The sequence below is a fragment of the Falco biarmicus genome, chromosome 5 (assembly GCF_023638135.1).
Source record: "Falco biarmicus isolate bFalBia1 chromosome 5, bFalBia1.pri, whole genome shotgun sequence".
NCBI lineage: Eukaryota > Metazoa > Chordata > Aves > Falconiformes > Falconidae > Falco > Falco biarmicus.
The window spans coordinates 38183366-38202829 of NC_079292.1; the positions used below are offsets into that span (position 1 = coordinate 38183366).

At 46.2% G+C, this 19464-nt stretch overlaps 1 protein-coding gene across 3 annotated transcripts in view; it reads left to right on the forward strand.

Moving 5' to 3' along the window:
* The first annotated feature begins 7604 nt into the window (after window positions 1-7604).
* The window catches only part of PPM1H (protein phosphatase, Mg2+/Mn2+ dependent 1H), a 144915-nt gene continuing 133055 nt past the window's right edge, over window positions 7605-19464 (forward strand). For all 3 annotated transcript variants that reach the window (XM_056340507.1, XM_056340505.1, XM_056340506.1), the window contains exon 1: window positions 7605-7849. In XM_056340507.1, coding sequence (XP_056196482.1) covers window positions 7614-7849 — 236 coding nt within the window. In that variant the 5' untranslated portion in view covers window positions 7605-7613. The remainder of the gene's footprint in view (window positions 7850-19464) is intronic.

A 19464-nucleotide genomic window follows, 5' to 3' on the forward strand; every position in this document is an offset into this window, starting at 1 on the left:
ACGGTTGAAAGCTGGTGCCTGGCTGGCCTGAGCTGCAGGAAAGCTTGTGCAGCAGAAGCCACAGCCCAGATGTAAGGAGAGGATCCCTCTTCTTGTTTGCCATCTGCTCCTGAGCTGCCGTAGGCAAACAAGAAGCCCCTCACGCACCCATCACACTTAATCTTGAAACAGCCCCATGTAAGGAGCCTCTGCAGTGGAGGCAGCCAGCAGGTTACTCAAAATTTCCCCACCATTTCGTATATACAGATCACTTCCCTGTGTGCTTAACCCATGCGTAACTCAGGCACTAGTCAAGACCATTTTATATTCTGAAATACTCCTATTTCAACCCAAAATGTTGAGGCAGTTGAAACACATGCGCCTGCGCTCAGCCAAGCTGTTAGTGCTGTCCCATAGCTCTAAACATCTGCAAACACCCACGTGTCCTTTTACCTGCTCATTTTCCCGTTGTCTCTGCATTGCAACCTATTTGATTACTTTCTGGGTTTTTTGCTGAGACTGCCAGCAAAAGTGTTGCCACTGCTGACGTTTTGAAGCATCTCACAACATCATCAGGGCAAGATGTTCTTTCACAGGAGCCAGGGCGAAGAAGCCTCAGAGAGGATATAATCATTTTGCTCCACCTCCCTTATGAAAAGACGCCAACAGGAGCACATAAACAAGCTAATCCCTATTCCATCCCATTATTAGCAGATTTAGCTACAGGTATTAAAAAGGAAGAGATAACGGAAAGTAAGAAAAGGCTGTGGAAGCAAAATCATGATGATGATGCTTATTGTGAAATTAGAAGTTTATTTTCAGAATACTTGCTGATAGATTCTTGCAGAAGTAATTCTGTAGTTTTTGGCAAATGTGAAATTCTTACAGGCTTATGGGCAGCTTACGCTGAAGAATTTGTTTATATTTCTAGAGATTTCAAGCAGTTACAAGATTCTGTGACATCTTTTACTGTGATTGGCAGTGAGTTAAGATCCCTCCTTAGGGCCTTTTTCCTGCCTGGGTACCTAAGTCAAGGCTGCTCTCACACAGCTCAGGATATTGCATTTATTAGTCCTTCACTGTGAAAAGGAATATGAACCCACTTTTCTGGTATGAATGCTTTCATCACTCAGGTGTACAGCGTATTTTGGAGTAAGGACAGGGCTGGGACAGGGCTCTGCTTTGTGTAATCTCTTAAATATGCAGAAAGAACGAGTCTGCAAAAGCAGGAGGGAGAGACCCTGCTGAGGAACAGGACACCTGTGTTCCAGCCCCTGCTTTGTTAAAGCCCATTCTGATTCAGTACAACTGCTGCTCTGAAAATGCCTTCTAGGTTAAGTCCTGCTGGTGAGAGGAATCTCTAGCTTTCGGATCCCTAAAAGCATAGGTTTTTAACTGTTCAGCATGACCAAGGAAAAAGGTAGTTCTCCATGTAGGTTGACTTAGGGGAGCAGGTAGACAACCTCTGGCTCCAAATCCTACCTACCACCACAGGGCTCCTGGCACATCCACATTGCATATCAGCATGAAACCCGTGCATACAACAGTTTTATCCCTTGTTTTACCCTAGTCTAAAAGAAACTTTGGATGTTTGCTTGCCCCTCCCATGCCTCCAGCCCACACTGGTCTCTGATACAGGCAACGCTCAAAGGAAGACCCGCGGACTAAAAGCACCATGCCACGAAAAGTGAACCTAACTATAGCCCCTGCAACCTGTCAAAGCAAAAATACTTACAGGTTTTGGTTAGCTTATGGCTAGGACAGCAATGGAAAAAGAACAGTTTGCCCTAAATTTTCTGCTTGAGAATGAACTATATGGGGATTCGGCCCTGATACTATTTTGTAGATTTGGCCTCTTTGGGTAGCCTGCAGCACTCAGCAGCACTGCCTGACTCGTGCTTCATGAGGGACTGAATTAGACTGTGAAGCCTTGGGACCACCACACTAACCATATTCTTCTGGAGATGCTCTCTCTGAACTTCAGTCCCCGAAGTCTCTCACCAGGAAATCCGTGTGTGAAATTAGTAGACTAGAGAATGGAGCAGTAGAAATCAGGTATAGCAGAGGAAACATATAACTCCAAGTATTGCTAGTATTTATTTATTTTTAAATTTTGTTGGTGCTCCTGTTTGCAAACTGGCAAAGAGCTTGATCTTGTCAGCTCTGATAAGCGTAGAAATGCTGGGGGTTGGTGCCGGCATGGACAGGAGATCTGGTATTGCAGGAAGTAGGGTTGATATCTTAATAAGTGGCATTTTGTCCTCCAGATCACTATGCTGCCTCAGGCACTGTGATTCTGAAGGGCCTTTTTATGGAAAGAAAGAGCTTCCTCATGCTTATCAAAGGTTGCACAGTACATTTGAAAAGGTAAGAATAACTTCATTGATGACCATATGACATGGTCATCTTCCTAAGCAGAGTCATGTGCAAAACGAGGCTCTAAGTATTTTTTGTTTGGGGGATTAAAAGAGAAAAACAACCAATTCTTCCTTCAAAACTGCTTTTTCCCCTGAAGATACAGTTTCCTCACCATAATGTCAGACATCTATTCTGATATACTCTCCGAACTAATGTGGCAGCTGAGTTCACAACTATGGATATTCTGCACATCTGTGGTAATATGACACAGAAATTCATGCCCACAGAAATGGTGCATTCATCTCACATTAGAGCTACTTCTTCTCTCACCAAAGTCTTCGGGAGTTTTCCCATTACTTTTGTTCAGAGCATGAAAAGCACAGGAAACAAAACAAGCAAGCAGGTAACATAAGGTATAAACAAGGTACGAGCAAATGAAAGTTAGACAGCTAAAATAAATTTGATATGCTTATGAGGCAGAGCCCCAAGTATTTCCATGTTCTGCAACAGAAACAAAAAAAGGGTCTGCACTAGAAATAATTTTTATGATCAGAAAATGTGTAAACATGTTGAGTCAAGCACTTTCATTTGATACGCTTCCAGCTACTCCACATAATATAGCCTCTGTTCAAGTACTCAAGAGCCAGAACCAGAGTCCTCACAGCCAAGTGGATATTTCATCTTGCAAATTTTTCCTTTATTTTAAAGTGAATTTTGCTTCAGTTCTTTAAAAAGTGGATAGAAAAGCAGAAATAGAACATGAGGAAATGGAATGAAGCTGCATCAGGGGAAATTCAGATTGGACGTTAGGAAAAATTCCTCTTCGAGAGGGTGGTCGATCACTGGAACAGGCTGCTTAGGGAAGCAGTCATGGCACAAAGCCTGTCAGACAGAGTTCAAGGAGTGTCCAGATGATGCTCTTAGTCATATAATGTAGTTTTAGGTAGTTTTGCCAGGACCAGGGAGGTGGACTCCATGGTCCTTATGGGTCCCTTCCAGCTTGAGGCTGGATTCTATATATAAATAGTACCTACAGAGAGGTTATGATACCTGTAAGTTTGCTGCTGACTGTAAGTATTTGTCTGCTTTCCCCCAGGTTGTGGGGGATAAGTTGACAGCTGGAGGTCAGGGCTGAGACTCAGAGGGATCTCAGTGGGCTGCAGAAATGGGCTGTCAGGAACTCCTGAAGTTTACCAAGAACATACGCAGAGTGCTGCAACTGGGATGGAGTAAACCCACAGTGACGGCTGACTGTCAAGAAGGCATCTTTGCAGGAAAGGGCTTGAGGGTCCTGGTAGATAACAAAGCGAATATGAGCCACCAGTGTGCCTTTGCAGGGATGAAGGCTAACCACATATTGGGGTATATCAGCAATAGTCAATGGAAGTGACCCCTCTAAATGGCATTTGTGAGAGTATCATGTCCGGTTTGGGGCTCCCCAGCCGACCTACTGGAACGAGTCCAGCAGTGGACCACCAAGATTGTTGCAAGAAGATGCTGAGAGAAATGGATTTGTTGAGCCTTTAGAAGGCAACACTAAGTGGGAGAAACATTACTGCTGTCTCCAACTACCTAATAGGAGGGTATAGAGAGGAAAGAGTCATATTCTTCTTGGATGTGAATGGTAATGAGAGGCAACACACAAACTGCAACAACAGAAATCCCAAATAGGTACCAGGAGAAAAATTTTCACGTGTGGGTGGTTGAAGATTGGAACTGGTGCTCAGAGAGGCTGTGGTATCTCCATCCTTGGAAATACTGAAAACTCGATCAGACAAGGTTCTAGACAAAGTAATATAATTTAAAGTTGGTCCTGCTTTGACAAAGAAGTTGGAGCACATGATCTTCAGAAGTCGTCTCCAATCAGAATTGTTCTATCATTGTATAAAAGTTTATTCTCTGTGTAAATCTGTTTTATTGTAAATAAAATGCTCTTGAATTTGTTGAATGCTGAATATGATGCATGGCAAGGTGGCATAACATAATTCAGAGGCTTCAAAGAGCTCATATGAATGTGTTTCTGGCCCACATGCAGCTTCACTAGTTCCACAGCATGGTTAGCTATTCAGAGAGAAAAGTACATTTATCTCAATATCACAAATAATTTTACATTTTTTAAAATCCAGCCTGTCATCCTTCCTTTGCGTTAGTCATGGGATTGCAGGAGAACACAGAGTCAATTTTCAAACATTTGTATAGAGAATTCAGCCTCAAAATTTTATTTGATTGGGTCAATACCCAAACCTTTAGAGGTCTACCCACCACCAAAGAAAAAATGTCTGGCTTGGACCAGATGGACTGCAGGCCAGGAAATTTGAGGAACTTGCTGAGATCTGCCAGGCCTGACCATTATTTCCTTTGAGAAGTGGGGCTTCAAAAAGTGACTCAAAAGTGAACATGATCCTCTTTCCCAAAGAGAACTGAAATCAAAGCGTATCTACACTTTCCAGTATAAAGAGACCAGCCACATCATACCTGTTGTATCCTTGCAGCATTCTTGTGCCAGAGGCAAGCATCCACAGAATTTCAAACAGCACACAGATTTGTTTTGAGTGGTGAGGTGTTAAGCTGTCTCCCCATATGTCTGATCTGAGCTTTTCCTTGTCATCTTGCAGAGATAATAATTTAAACTCTAACAAGCCTACATATACTCCCTACATATACATATTTGTGCAAAATAATGACTGCAGGTGGGGCAGGAAGACAAACACTGTACCCTCTCTGTTCCGAGTTTCAGTCAATTATATTTCTCAAGGTCTTTATGTCAAATAAACTGCAAAGTTTAGTCTGCTGGCATAGCCTCTCCAGGAGTATATTTGATAACCTGTGAGGGGATCTACCTTTACAAAGAAAAAAATGAGCCTCTCCAGGATACATGTCCAGTCTGCTCATGCCCCTGTATTCTCCAGGTGGCAGGTCCATTGAAGCATTAGTGAGGGAAATGGGTGCTGGAGTGCCCGCCTGATGAAAAACACTGGCCGTCTAGCAGGCAAAAGATAGTGTGAAGGGATTGTCCTTGGGTGGCAGGGACTGTGAATGAACTTGGACTAGACAAAGCAGTTACGGTTCAGGCCACTAAACAGAGTAGCCACGGGGCTTTGGGAATCCCAACACCTCAGGCTTGCCTTCCCTGTAACAGCTGAATGTGGATGAATGGTTGCCTGTTAGGACACCCAGACCAGGGCCTGTGGAAAAAAACCCTGAATTTTAACAAGCTTTTGTTTCTTTTTATTTTTCTTTTTCTTTAAAGTAATGACCTCTGCAATGTAACCAGGAAGCAAAGCAAAGCAAACGCAAATGCATGAAAGGAAAAACTACAAGGTTTTCATTATATTGTAATCAAATGATGAGTTATTAATGTCACGTATTTTTTTGACCTAAGAGAGTCTTCCTCAAAACATCTATAGTATCAGCCCTAGAAATGACTAAACAAGAGATAGGAAAAATAACTACTTCCTCACAAAGGAGATATATCTGTAATGTTTCATTCGGGGTGGGTATTTTTCCAACTCTACTTCAAGTAGCACTTAACACACTCTTAGCATCCCTCTTCACCAACCTACTTTTGGCTCTGTAGACTTGTTAATAGACAGCTTTATCATAAAAACTGGTGTCACAACATCTTTGCATTTCTCTTGTCTGTATACAAGGAACCTGGTCAAAACCACAGGTATTGTTGGAAATCAGCTCTTAGGATATCATTTAATAACCAGAAATTGAACAAGCTCACAGGCCTTGCTCTCCAAAACTGTGTAACTGCGTGTTCAGCGGTATGCCAGCTGGTTCCTACTATGAGCCAGCTAGATGACAGCCGATCATCCCCACTAGCCACATCTGATGACTAACCGGCTTTTCCCTGCTAAGTCCCAGTACTGTGCTACTCTCATGGCTTGCCATACCTACCTGCTCCATTTTGCAGGTCGCTACGCCTTTCAGTGAGGGAGGCTTATAGCTCTCAGGAGTAGTGCAGCATCAGAGGGCACAGACACAGCCTTGCCACAGCGGACCGGCTTCTCACATGCTCTGGCTATGCTCCCCTCACGCCTGTCTTCCCGAAGGCTGGCACGTGCAAACCTGCAACCTTCCCACGCATTTGGGCGACCACCACTTGCAGCAGACCTCCCAATTTTTTTTGGTAAAAGAATATATGACACAGTCAATATGACACAGCCAGCGAAGGGGGTGTTAAAACATCTGTGACCTCAAATTTGAAGATATTCAGGCTTGTCCTTTCACTTTTGCCCCGTGACAGCACCCTAAACGCCTGGCTGCGCGTGGAGGCACCGGGGCCGGCCACGCCACCGGGGCCGGCCACGCCACCGCTGCCGGCCGGCGGGCGGGCACGTCCCGGCCCCCCCAGGCAGCCAGGGGCACCCGCGGCCGCAGGACTCGCTCTAGGCCGCTGCCGCTGGGCCGCCCCCCGGGCAGGGCGCTAGTGGTTCGTTTTTCCTAGCAAAAAGTTGTGTAGGAAAAACATCCTTGACACGTTTCAGGAGGAGAAGGATGGCCAACCCTTGCAGCGGAAGCGCAGTCCCACGGCCCGTGAGACCCGAGGGCTCTGCCGGGCGCTGGGATGGAGCGTCCCGCCCGGGCGGCGCTGGCTCAGCCCCAGGGCAGCAGGGGCGGGCGCGCTGTGGGCGGCGACCTCCAGCCCGCCGGTAACGGCACCCGCAGCGCGCCAGGACCGCCGAACGGCTCCCCGTGAACGGCCTTGCGGACAACTCCTCTCGGCGGCGGCCGCGGGCAGGACTGACCGCCCGCCCCTCCGCCGGCCACAGCCACGGCCACGGCCCCGGCCCCCGCCGCACCGCCGCAGGCAGCCGGGGGCGGCCCCGCCAGGCCCCGCCCCACGCCGCGCACCTGCCGCGGGCCGCCCCCCCGGCGCGGGAGGCGGGCGGGAGGCAGGGCGGGGGGGCGGCCGCCCGTGCCCGGCGTGTGCCAGGAGCCCGCCGGTGCCGCAGGAGGAGCAGGAAGCGCCCGGGCAAATCCAGCCTCGCTATCACATGACTCAGCAGCCGCCGCCGGGCTGAGTTCACCCAGCGCTGCGCCGGGAGGGGGGAACCTGCCGCCGCCGCTGCTGCGATGAGGCCGCGGCCCCGCGGCTGCCCCTGAGCCCGCCGTTCCCCCACCCGGCTCCGCGCGGCCCGGCGCCCCCATTGCGGAAGCGCGGCGGGGACTGCCGGAGCCGCCGCCGCCGCCGCAGCGCTGCCCGCGGGCGCGCCCCGCTCCCCGCCCTGCGCGGCGGCCCCGGCGCTGCCGCCTCCGGCGGGGGTACTATGCTCACGCGGGTGAAGTCCGCCGTGGCCAATTTCATGGGCGGCATCATGGCTGGCAGCGCGGGCGCCGACCACGGCAGCGGCGCGGACTTGCCCCTCCGCTTCCCCTACGGGAGACCCGAGTTCCTGGGACTGTCCCCGGACGAGGTGGAGTGCTCCGCCGACCACATCGCCCGCCCCATCCTCATCCTCAACAAGGAGACCCGGCGCCTGCCCTGGACCACGGGCTACGCGGAGTGAGTACGGGTCCCGGCCGCGGCGGGCAGGTGGAGCGCGGCCGGGCCCGCCGCCCCGCCGGGCTGACCCCGCTGCTGGGCGCACCGGCGGCGGGAGGCGGCGGTGCCGGGTGCCCCCCCCGCAGCGGGTGCCGGCGTTGCCGGAGGTGGCGGGGGCGCCGTCCCGGGCCTGCGCGGCGCCGCGGGCAGCGGGAGCCGGCGGGGGGCGGGGGGCGGTATCAGCGGCGCCGGTGCCCGGCCCCGGCCGTAGCTTTGCACCTGGACAGCTCGTTTGTGGGGGGCCGAGGATGCGGGCGGTCACCTGCCCTTGTGAGTCCCCGCGGAAGCGGCCGGTTACCGGACGGGCGAAGGGTGGCAAACGGGCAGCACCGGGGCTCCTCTATCCGCCGCGACGGCTCCGGGGGTGCAGGGGCCGACGATGAGGTCCCCGCCGGTGAACAGCTGCGTCTCTTCGCGACTCGGGAGCTAAAAGGGCTTTGATGGAAGCCCGGGATGGCGCGTGCCGCTCCCTGCCGCTGCCCAGCCGCCGGGAAAGGTGCGGGGTTTGGGCACCGTCCTGCGGAGCTGGCAGCGTCGCGCTCGCTGGTGGTGGCTGGTCGCTTATTCCCCCAGTGCTTTCATGCTTGGGGAGACACTTGAACACGAGCTCCAAGCTGAGAGAAAAATCCGTTGGCGAACCCTAGCACCGGGCGTTCCCAGCAGTTCGTTGCCCTGACCCTCTCATGTCGTGGTATTTACTTTAGAGGGTGTCAGGTCGCGACCTGGTTGTAGCCTTGAGCGCGACCAAACTAAACGATTGCACGCAGCGCCTTACATACCGGCCCGGCAACGGGCAGCGTCCGTTTGGATGCAGATCCCCGTCCCGCAGGCTGTGGGAGTAGCTGCGGGGCCAAGGCATGTCCTTGCACTTGATTCCTTTATCGGTAGATGCGTTGTTTTCTTCGATGATACTGGGAGCGGGATTCAGTATTTGGTTTCTCTTTGCTGCTGTCTCTGAGTCTGGAGCCTGCCTGGCCATCCACGTTGCTGCCAGCTCACAGATTACACAAGTTCCACTAAACTCGCCCTTCCAACCTACGAGCTGTTTTGCTGTAGTGCGCTGGCTCTTCAGGCATGTATGAATGCCTAACAAAACTACTGCAGAAAGTACGGTGAAGGCTTCACATTGTTAACGAGCAATCGCTAGCTTTATTTAAAAGGCTGTTACATCATTGAGGACACTGAAATGGGAAGAGAGATTTAAAGAATTTAAAATTGGTTTGTTCTCCTCAGATTATTAAAGAATTAAATAGACTACTAAGCAAATTCCCCAGGAACTATAACTTTAAATGTTTAAAAGTAAGCTATAATAGTTCTGCTACTATAATAGTCCTTTAAAAAGCAATTATTTACCAAAACAAGTAAGTGCTGCTATTTTTATCTTGCGTAAGGTGCTGTGGCTTTCAGCAAGTGAGTGCAATTGCATATTGGTGACAAAAGTGGGAAGGAGGTTCTCTGGCTCCCAGGTATGCGCGTCCACTGCTGCCTGCAAGCTTTGCCTGAGACTGTCAGGGAAGAAAAATGGGAGTGCTGGAAAGCTAAAACCCAGGTTGACCCTGTGGATGAAACCTTCCGTGAGGGAGTGTTTGGAGGTAAAATACATGGCTCTGGTGATCGTGAAGGGAGAAGACATGCAGAGATTGTTTTCATATACTTGTTATTCTTCTGAGCTTTCAGCAGTTCAGTTAATTGGGAGGTGTAAAAAGGTTACTGGCTTTCTCAGTTCCTATTGTTATCTATGTGAAAATAGGTTGGCCTTTTGCTTTATCTCTTGGTTTTGTTTTTGGTTTATTTGGGTTTTTTGTGGTTTCTTTTTTTCTTTCTTTTGTCTCATCCCCTTCCAGTGCAGTTACTGGTTCTAGTGCTGGTGGAGCGGAGTTCAGTGAAAGAAAGAGAAAGAAAATTCCTCCTTAGAGAGAGAGAACTAGTTAACATGTTAACAGGCTCTTCCCAGAAACATCTATATGATCTCCCTAAATGGGCTTTGGTTGTGATCAGATGTCAAAATGCTCACTCTGCAGAAGCTAAGAGGAAAGAGTGCTACCAAAATTGCATTGTCCTCCAAAGGCAAGGCAGTGCAACAGCCATTAATGAATAAAGAAAAAGAAGGAAATAAGGACAAACTTGGGGTTTGCAAAGTATGACTTCTTTTTTTTTTCCTTTTTTTTTTTTTTTTCTTATTCCTACTGAGCTATTACTAGACTTTCTGAAAATAATTGCAAGACTGGCTTGGAGGTTTATGTTCAAAATATCTTGTTTTTCTTTTGGAACTCATTTGAGGTATGTAGAGAAAAGGAATGGAAAAATACCAGGAGGGTCAAATTACTATTATGTATATTTTGAAATTTGTTTTCTTGGGGGAATCGGGGTGAAGTACTCCTATGCTATTATTTAGCATTGTGTTAGCGTCTACATTAGGGAAACTATCAAGAGCAGTGCTTGCCTTTTGATACAGTACAAGTGAGCACTTGCAAGAATGTTAGGAGGAAGTTTGGTGTCCTCACAAGGAACTTGTAACATAATTCAAAGGTGAGCCATTTAACTGACATTTTAGTAGTTTGCTTTGGTGTGAAGGAGTCAGAAAATACGTGCCATATCTGCATTGCTGTGAGGTCTAACTTCCCTGAGCTGTTGCCTTTCCCATGTTTTCATGTTTTAGCAAATCAGCAAAAGTGTTTCCAGTGTTTTCTTGGCAGAAGGTGCCTTTGGGCACTGCGATTTTTACTTCTTGGAGTTAAGGAACGGTTGTTGTAGACTTAGAAGGTGGGGATTGGGTGCAGAAGGTGTAAGGAGAGAGTGCGTGCTACCTTTATTGTGACTGCCCTGATGTCATGGGTTGTTGGCAGAGCGGGGTCTGAGTTGGTGGATTTATGCTTCATGCCCAGTGCCAGCATCTGTCTCACTGTGTTTAGTAAGAAATTTTGGCTCTGAGAACAGGTTATCTGGAGGCTTTGGCTCAGGAAAGCCTTTGCAATGTTCATGTTCTTTAGATGTAAAACGTATCAGCTTAGAGATGATACTGGAGCTCCTTAATGTTGACATGTCGATGTTTCATTCAAGCTGGAGAGGGTATCTCGGGGTTAGACCTGGTTCCCATACGGAACTAAAGCAGTCTGAGTGCGCGAACTCTGTAGTATTTTCAGGGACTTCCTCTTGTTCCTTTTATTCCTGAGGACAAGGGTTTCTTAGTAACTTTGGTAGCGATAAAGGAGCTCACCCTGTTCAGTATTTCTCCTCCTTAGCATCTGTGGTATATTCCTGTTCATCTGACATGTTCCCCTGTAACGAGCACTTCTCCTCCCCTTTTTCTTGCTTCTCTTGTACTGAACTTTTTATAATGGATATTTTTTGCAATATTGCTCATCCAAGTCATATTTTAACTTATTTTTAAAATTACATACTTATCTCTGGTATTATGCAGTGAAATGTAAATTAGCCTTTATTTTTTATTATTAGCTTCCTCTCTTTTAATAGTGTGAGCATTATGCAAAGCATGTAGGCAGGCAAATGAAATCTTCAAAAACATACTTGATGCTGGCATAAAGCATCATTGCTTCCTGAAATGTTAGTGGGAATCCCATAGAGACGTGGCTTCCTTAGTTGGTGAGCAACCTGAAAATTGTCTTCTGAAATGACTGTCCTGCTGTCTCTTCCTTCATGGGAGACCCGAGACCGTGAATTTCAGTTTACCTCATACTACAGAATGGAAAAAGTCTGGTAGATGTTTCAAAGAGATACTCTTACCACAGACCCTTGGTCTAATGGTCATCAAACTCCGTAGAAGCAAAATGAAAATTGTATCCCACATCCAGTAAGCTTTTAAAGTGTCTTTTAAAGGTATCAGTTTATTTAGAAATACCCTTGATTAAAAATAAAAGTTTGTCTCTAACATAGTTTTACTGCATGTATTTAGCTGATGAGCATCAGGAATGATCCAGGGAGAGGGCAGTGTTATCAAACATTCCTTTAAGTCTGCCTTTAATCTAGGAGGGGTAAGGAGATTTGCTGCTCTCTGAAAAGTTAAGTGATTTATTTGAGTAAAAGGGGTGGATGAATCCTGCCTGACACTTTATTTAGTTGTTGCCCTCCCTCCCCTATACAGGCAGCTGCGCTCCCAAGGCCACGGGGCTCTCCCAGACATTACCCTGTCTGAGCCTGAGCTGGCTTCTGAGCTTCTGCTTGGGTTGCCTTATTACTGTGAGGGAAATGTCTTCCCTAGCCCCTTTCTGGGCTGTTTTCAGTGTTTTATGACCTCTTCCCTGCAAAGTTTCTACTAAGCTGCCCTCAGCCCCTCCACTGAACTCTGAAAGTAACTGGCAGAGTAGATAGAGGCAGTAGCATAGATGGAGTATATAGCATGAAACGACTTGAATGGTGTTCACCTGCATCCAAACTCTGCTCAGAACATTATTTTCCATCTTTTGCTCTGTTGCTTTATCTTGTTCCCCCCATGAAGATAGAGGGTGGACAGGCTGGAGAAGTGCCTTTCTTTCCTGGTTGAATTCCCTGGACTATATATGGCATGACAAAATAGATGCTAAATTTGCAGATGACAAAGGACTAGCGTGATGTTAGTGCTGGTGGAGTTGCAGGGAAACTGCAACTGAGTAGCGTGTTGTGGCAGAAAAACACAGCTAGTCAGTTTCCATCTATCTTGAATGTGGATTCCTGGTAGTTCAGGATTCAGTAATGTGATTGCTGTCCTAAATTGTATGAATCTTGGGGATGGTACCATAGACCTGCTTCTGTATAGCATACTTTCCTCTCTTTACTCTTACCTTTCTGCCATCTCTTTGGAGACTATCAAAAGGTACTATTAAATACACGTAAGGGAAATGAGGAAAGTCTGAATTGTGTGTTGCATGTGTCCTTATGTGAAAGACAGTTTTGCCTGCCTTTTTAAATTCATTTTTTAAAACTTTCTAAATGACACTTTAGGTATCTCGCAGTTCCAAGTTATAATAGGTATCCAGAAACTTGACGTTTGTGGGGTGTGTGTTTCTTGGCTTATAAAGTCAATTTATTGTCCCAGCAGTGCCTTTCATTTGATGAGACACGAAGTCCCCAGCTCTTTTTCCATAATGTTACATTTGAGGGAGACTGTGGTTTCTCTGCTCTGCAGGCCTGCAGTAGCAATTACATTTTCTCTGTGGTGTGGTGGCTACTGACCCGTAATGAATGCAGAGTTGTAGGTGAGGGATGATGGCGGTGTCCTGCAGCATTATTACGGTAGTATATTGTTACAGCAATGACTTAAGTTCAAAATGAGGAGGGGGGGTGTGGAAGCTTATGGATTCCGCCCCCCCCCCCCTTAAGTACTGATTGTTTCATAAGGCTGATGATGTCGCATCATGCTGTGTTACTTAGCTTGTAGGAAATTAATGTACGTGAGAACTGACGGGAGGTTTTCATTAAAATAATTTCTGGCCTTTCTCAGTGATCATAAATTTTAGGTTGTCACAATCAACATAATTTGCTGATTTTGTGAGTTAAGATAACACAGAGGTATTTTTCCACCTGAAGTGCTGTTTGCAGACCAAACTATTTATACAAACATTAAGTGTTGTATTAACAATCTGAAGCAGGTGAAAGCTTACCAGATCTGTGAGATGAGGTAAACCAAAGCACAGAAATTGCTTGTTCTGAGTTGGCAGTGTGTTGATGTCAGAGGATAGCGTAGGGCCTGCAACTACCAATCACTTATTCTAGTCCTTGTTGTCTCCTATTAACAGAAGGTAACCATGCTCCTATGAATTGAAAGTTACATTTTCATTTCTGGGAGCTAGTCTTTCAAACCATCAGCTGGGAGCATGACTCATACCCTGTTGGTAAACACATTTCTTGTACATATTCTGTTTGGTACAGATTTCAGGAGGATGGTACACCTGGGAAAAGGAATGCCTTTTTTCTTATCTTGTTCTGTTTGGCTGGCTTAGGTTAAGTACACAGAAATAATGAATTACTTTCCTTTTTAAACTGAACTTTTAAAAAATTTGTTTACACTTCTTTTTGGCTAAAATTATGTTCTGTTATTCTTTCTGTAGTTCAGAACATAAGACTGAGTAGGACCTGATGAATGAGCTAAAAATTCAAATACCGTATCTGTACCTAAAGACGACTAAATATTCTTCCTGTGTCTGAATTATTCTTCTGTGCTTAATGTAATGTTAACTTTAATGTACATTGCCAGACTCTTGTTTAAGCCTGGGCTAATATAAAACAGCCCAGAGAAACCAATGATAGTTCTAAGAGCTTCAGAAATTCTTTTCCTTGTGTAAGAGCTTATATTATAGCATCTGATATTTATGTAATGCCTCTAATCTGCCCAGTTTCTTGCAAATAATAATTTCAGTATAACCTTGGAGAAAAATGTACATGTGTAAATGTTCTCATTCCTCAGGTGAAGAAACTGAGGCAGTGAGGATTTGGCAAGAGTTTTGATACAAATGTGAGGAATGAATCCTGAGTCAAGTTTCTGTGCTTCAGTTGGTTTTCCTGCTGTTGTGTGCTTGGGATTTTCCTATGTGTTCTCTGATTTCTTAGAACTAATGGGGGTAAAAGGAGAAAAACAGTTAAAAAAAATAAAAATCATATGCTGTGGTATTTTTAGTGCAGTCTAAGTTGCACACACGTGATTCCTAACAAGGCAAGTATGAAATTCATCGCTCTGAGCTGTCTTGTATTGCTCTAGTCCCCTGGAGACTTAAGACTAGTGCTGCCTCGTGTTTCTGAAAAGCTTGCTTGAGCATGGTCCTAGCTTCTGAAGCCAAAGGGTGACTGTGTCCTCCCAGGCAGTCTTCCTTTGTCCCCTTCTGCCTTGGCACTGGTGGCAATCAGCAGATGTTACCTGCAAACACTCCAGCTTTGTTCGTTTGCCTTAGATGCAGCAGCATCGCTTGGGAAACAGTGGTAAGTGTAAGTGGGAACAGCTTGGCAGAGTTAATGTCATGCTATAAAGTAATTGACAGGACTATGCTCCTTAGGGTGAACTGCTTTGAGCCTGTGAATGGGAGCAAATGAAACGTGCTCAGTTGGACCTTGAAAGGAAGCAGTGCTGCAAAGCAGAGGTCATTCCTGCAGTGGGGGTCCGTGTTTCACATGAAGAAGAAATAACCTGTCCTTAAGCCCACAAACCTTAAGTCAGGTCTGTGTTGAGCTGCATCCTGAGTAGGACTTGAAGTAGGTGGATGCCCTGTGAGAGGAGGGAGACGTCTTTGGGTGGATTTGGGCAGAGCAGACACAGTAACTTTGCTGTGGCATGGGGCTGGAGCAGGAAGGTGCTCCATGTGTGCTGCGGCAATGTTTGCAGGGGAGATAGAAGCTCCTGGATCATGTCTACCATGGATCTTTATCCCCTCACTTTTGGATTTCTCTTCTGATTGAACTCAGTGCTCTAAAATGCAAGAGGCCCCGCTAGGCAGCAGCAGCTCAGTATTAATTGTGCATTTAGTTGTCTCTTAGCTGTCTAAGTATTTTTTTTTCCCCTTCCTCCTCCTTAAACAGAAGGAAGAAGGTAACTTGAAAGACTTGGTTCCCATTTGGACAGTTATGTTTACCTGGTAGGGTGATACATTTGGGGTGGCTGGCTACAATACGCTGTATTACCCAGAGTGATTTTCCTGCTCATGGGTTAAGTAGAGTAGAAGGGGTTGTGATTTCAAGTGCTCAGAATGCAAAATAGTCAGCATAGCTGGTGAGGAATCCCAGCTTGTGTTGAGCCCATCCACCCCCCAAATCCAACAGACATGGGGTGGGGTGTTTTATTGCAAGGCAGTTATGGAGGTTCAAGCATATGGGAGGTGGCCAGCAGGTCCATTGCAGCTGTTTGGCCAGCTTCACCAGTAGTGCCTTCTGCCCAGCACCCCCATCCAGCAGCATGCTTGCTATCTAGTAGGTGCTGCCAACTATACTTGTGATGCTAAGTGGCGAGGTGCTAAATGGTTGATGCTGTGTGAGCTGTTCAACAGATGAAGCTCATAAAATGGCTGGAGGCAGGTAAGATTCCTTCTCCCAATACCATACGCAAGGCAAGCGTTTGTCTGCAGAGTTCAATGTTCTCTAAATAAATAAATAAAATATAAATACCGCATCCAGTATTTCTTTAGGAGGAAGCTGTGCTGGGGTAAAACCTGTCGAAGGGACATCTCTGGTTCTTGATCACAGCATGATTTAATTGCTGGAGTCTGAGAGTGTGAAGGAGAAAAAATACCCCAGGCTGAGGCAGCCAGCGTTGGCAAGTGCAGTGGTTAGAGCAAGAGGGGGCAATGCATAGTTGGGAAATGCCAAAATGTGGACCCTGTACGTGATTCAGCACTTACTCTGATTAAAAAAAAAAACCCAAACCCACAAAACCCCCAAAAAACCCAACCCCCAAGCTTAAATAAAAAGAGGTTATCTGTGTGCTGTGGCTGGCAGGCCTTTCTGGCATGAAGCAGGGTGGCAAATCTAGAGCTTCACTTGTTCTTTGGGATCTGTATGCAACATAGTGAGGCTTAACGGAAAGAGAGTCTGCTGGGGGAGTCCAGGTCTGCTGAGGTACAGGGGTATGGGCAGTGCTGTGTCCTCGGGTACTCCCTGGCTTGACAGAGCTGAAAATATGTACATGTTTTAAAAAAGGAAAAAAAATATGCTGTAAGCTGTCAGTGCTATTCACTGGAGTGATTATCACCAATGTTTACCTTCAGTTAATTTCCTTCTCTTTTTTTCTTTGGTACCAAGGGTTGCATGAACACCTTGAATCTTGTGTGACCCTGGTTTTGGTGGTCATGGCAAATGCTCCTCCTAAATGGTCCCCATTCCCAAGACGAGCAGGAGTTGAATGGGTGTTGTCCCCCCTAAGGAAAGATAGTGGCATTGTCGGCCTCTCCCTCCTCTGGTGTGGAGAGGTCTATCTGTCCATTGGTTTCACTTGTCCAAATGCCATATATTTTTAACTGTACTGGGCATCTCCTCTGCTGGAGGAGGAAAGACGTCAGATCCTGTAGGCTTCCTTTTCTTCTCGTGAAAGCAAGGTCTAGGTCCTTGTGGACCATGGTCCTTGAGCATGGCTTGAAAGGTGAGTAAGCATTTCTAGTCTCAGCGCCCTGCCCCCATTCTTTTTGAAGTGCTGCCATAAGGTGTAGTCAATCTTGACTGATTTTGATGCTCTTCAGGCTCCTTTGCAGGCAGAGATAATGGCACTGATACCATGATTCAGGGTGGTCAACTTCGCCTGACTTCAGGGAGAGAGGGTGGGGAAAAGAGTGAGAAACCATGTACCGTTGCCTCTGCTTTCCATGGTGGTTTTCTGCTACAGTAAGAGAAGAAACAGACTGAGCTTTGATTGCATCTTTTGCTACTTTTATTTTGCACCATAAGCAATTGGGTTGTTTAAGGGGGGGACAACACAGCAGCATATGTGTGAGTTTGAGTGGATGAGGAGCATGTGCTGTTTGGGTGTTAGGCTGCAGTGGTTTTGTGGATCATGCTCTGAGTTCCTGCATGCCACTGCTTCAGAAATCCTGCGGCAAAGTGTCCTTGGATTGGCATTAGAGGTCTGTCAGATTGTGTAGGGATCCTTTCATAGGTATAGCTCTATTTCCAAAGTCTTCCCAGTTATTTTCTCCTTCTATTAAATCTGCTAGTCTCATAGCTAAGTGCCCTTTGTGCTATCCTGTCCTGTCAGTGTATCTGCCCCATTGCTTAAAGCTACCAACAGAGGTAAGATCTCTGCTCCCCCCTGTGAGTCCTTTTGAATTTCCCTGTTTTGTTCTTCCACCCTTTAGGGCCTGTTATGATAATTTCTACCCTCCAAACTCCCTGCAGAGACACAAAAGAGATCCAGCTCCAGCCAAACTCTGCAGCAGATCTTTCTTTTTTTTTTTTTTTGGTCAACACTGATTCATTCAGGCCAAGTATGATTTGTCTATCTTTAGGTATGTGTTAGAGACCTCCTCAGAAACAGATGATGCATAGCGCGTGTTTGTAATGCCGTAAAATACGTGTCAGCCAGAACTAACAATCTGGTCCTTGCTGGAGTCATACATTGGAAGTTGGACTGAAGACAGGTCTCCAGCTCTTACAGCTCGAACAGTGGTCCATTTTGTAGAGAAGTCTGGCAAAGAAAATAAAATCTTACACTGCTGTTTCTCAAAGACATCTGTATTTTTCAGATTAGCAGGTCACTATGTGAACAGACATGCTGTGAGCTCTCATCCTTCAGTTCTTTCCAAAAAAGCAGTTTCGGCCAGTTACCCAGCCATGAAACACTTGATACCCTTTCCCTGGGGTAGAAAAGGTTCCTTTCCTTAGCAAACTACCTGGGCAAGGGTTTTGTCCTTCTGTTCAGGTGTGATGTTTAAAGACACAGCTCTTTGGAGGCTAAGAAGATACCATAGACACTGCTGCTTTGATTTCAGATGGGTTTTGTTAGATTTCAAAACAGTTTGTATGAAAGGGAGGTTAGTGCTGGAGAAAGAAGTTGCCCAAAATGCCGCTGGTTTATTTTTTGTTTTGACAATTATTATTTTTAATGATTTTTTTGTTTCTTTTACGCTTCTCTCTTGAGGGAAGTTGGTTTTTATCGTTGGTTGTGGACTTTTTTCTTTTTGATTCATAATCTGTGCTGCCTGTCTGTGAGGAGGAGAAAGCAAGAAGCTGCAAGACCTAGTAGTGGGAGCAAGCCTTTCTTTACTTTCTGGATGGGAAGAGCATTCCTGAAATCATTTCAGGCCCAAGCGTTGTAACTGAAAGCGAGGTCCTCTCTAGTGGGTTCTGGGTTGCATTGGATGATGCATTTCAAAGGCAAAGAGCTGCTGTGTAAAACCCACCACATCTCTGCCTTGCTGATCGGGCTCATGAAGCAGCCAAGCAACTCTGCTCATACCCGGGAATGCAAAGTGTTGCAACTCTGTTGGTTTTGGTAGCTGTGCAGGGAGCCTGGTGCCTCTATACGTGTCCTGTCCCATACCTCTGCTGTTAATTCCACTGGCTCTGTATCTGTGCAAGCGCCTTGGCAGGCTGAGTGTGGGTCTTGGTTTTTTCACATGTTCAGCAGTATGCAGTGCTTTGCAGAAGCCTGTGCAGTAAAACTGTGTTCTTTAAATTGCTCGTTATAAGTGTTTCTTAAAACAGCATTTTTGAGAAGTGCTTTTCCTTCCGAATCTGCATTAAGGGTCTTTGTTTCATGAGTGAGTGCTAAATTTTGGATTAGAAATTAGATTTCAAAAACTGGTTTTTGTTTCTCTTTGCTGAATTTATTTGTAGGTCTCTTGACTGAAAAAGGAAATTAAAGGTTGGGTTTTTTTCCCCATTTCTTGCCAAGGACTTGATCTAAGTTCAAACTTGCAATGCTTATAATTTAAAAAATTTAAGAGCTGTACAGTGGAACCTGCATTGTATGTGTGGTGCTGCTGGGGATGGTGTATGCCTTTAGATTCGGGTATTTGGTTAGGCATTTAGAAATGGAAAATAGTTATCATAAAGCTAACCTCACTGAATGTTGTTGCTTACATAGATCGTAAAGTTCTGTGGGTAGTTGGTCTGAAATGAGTGATTTCTATTTTGCAGAACGTAAATAAAATTTTCTCTCCTCTGTC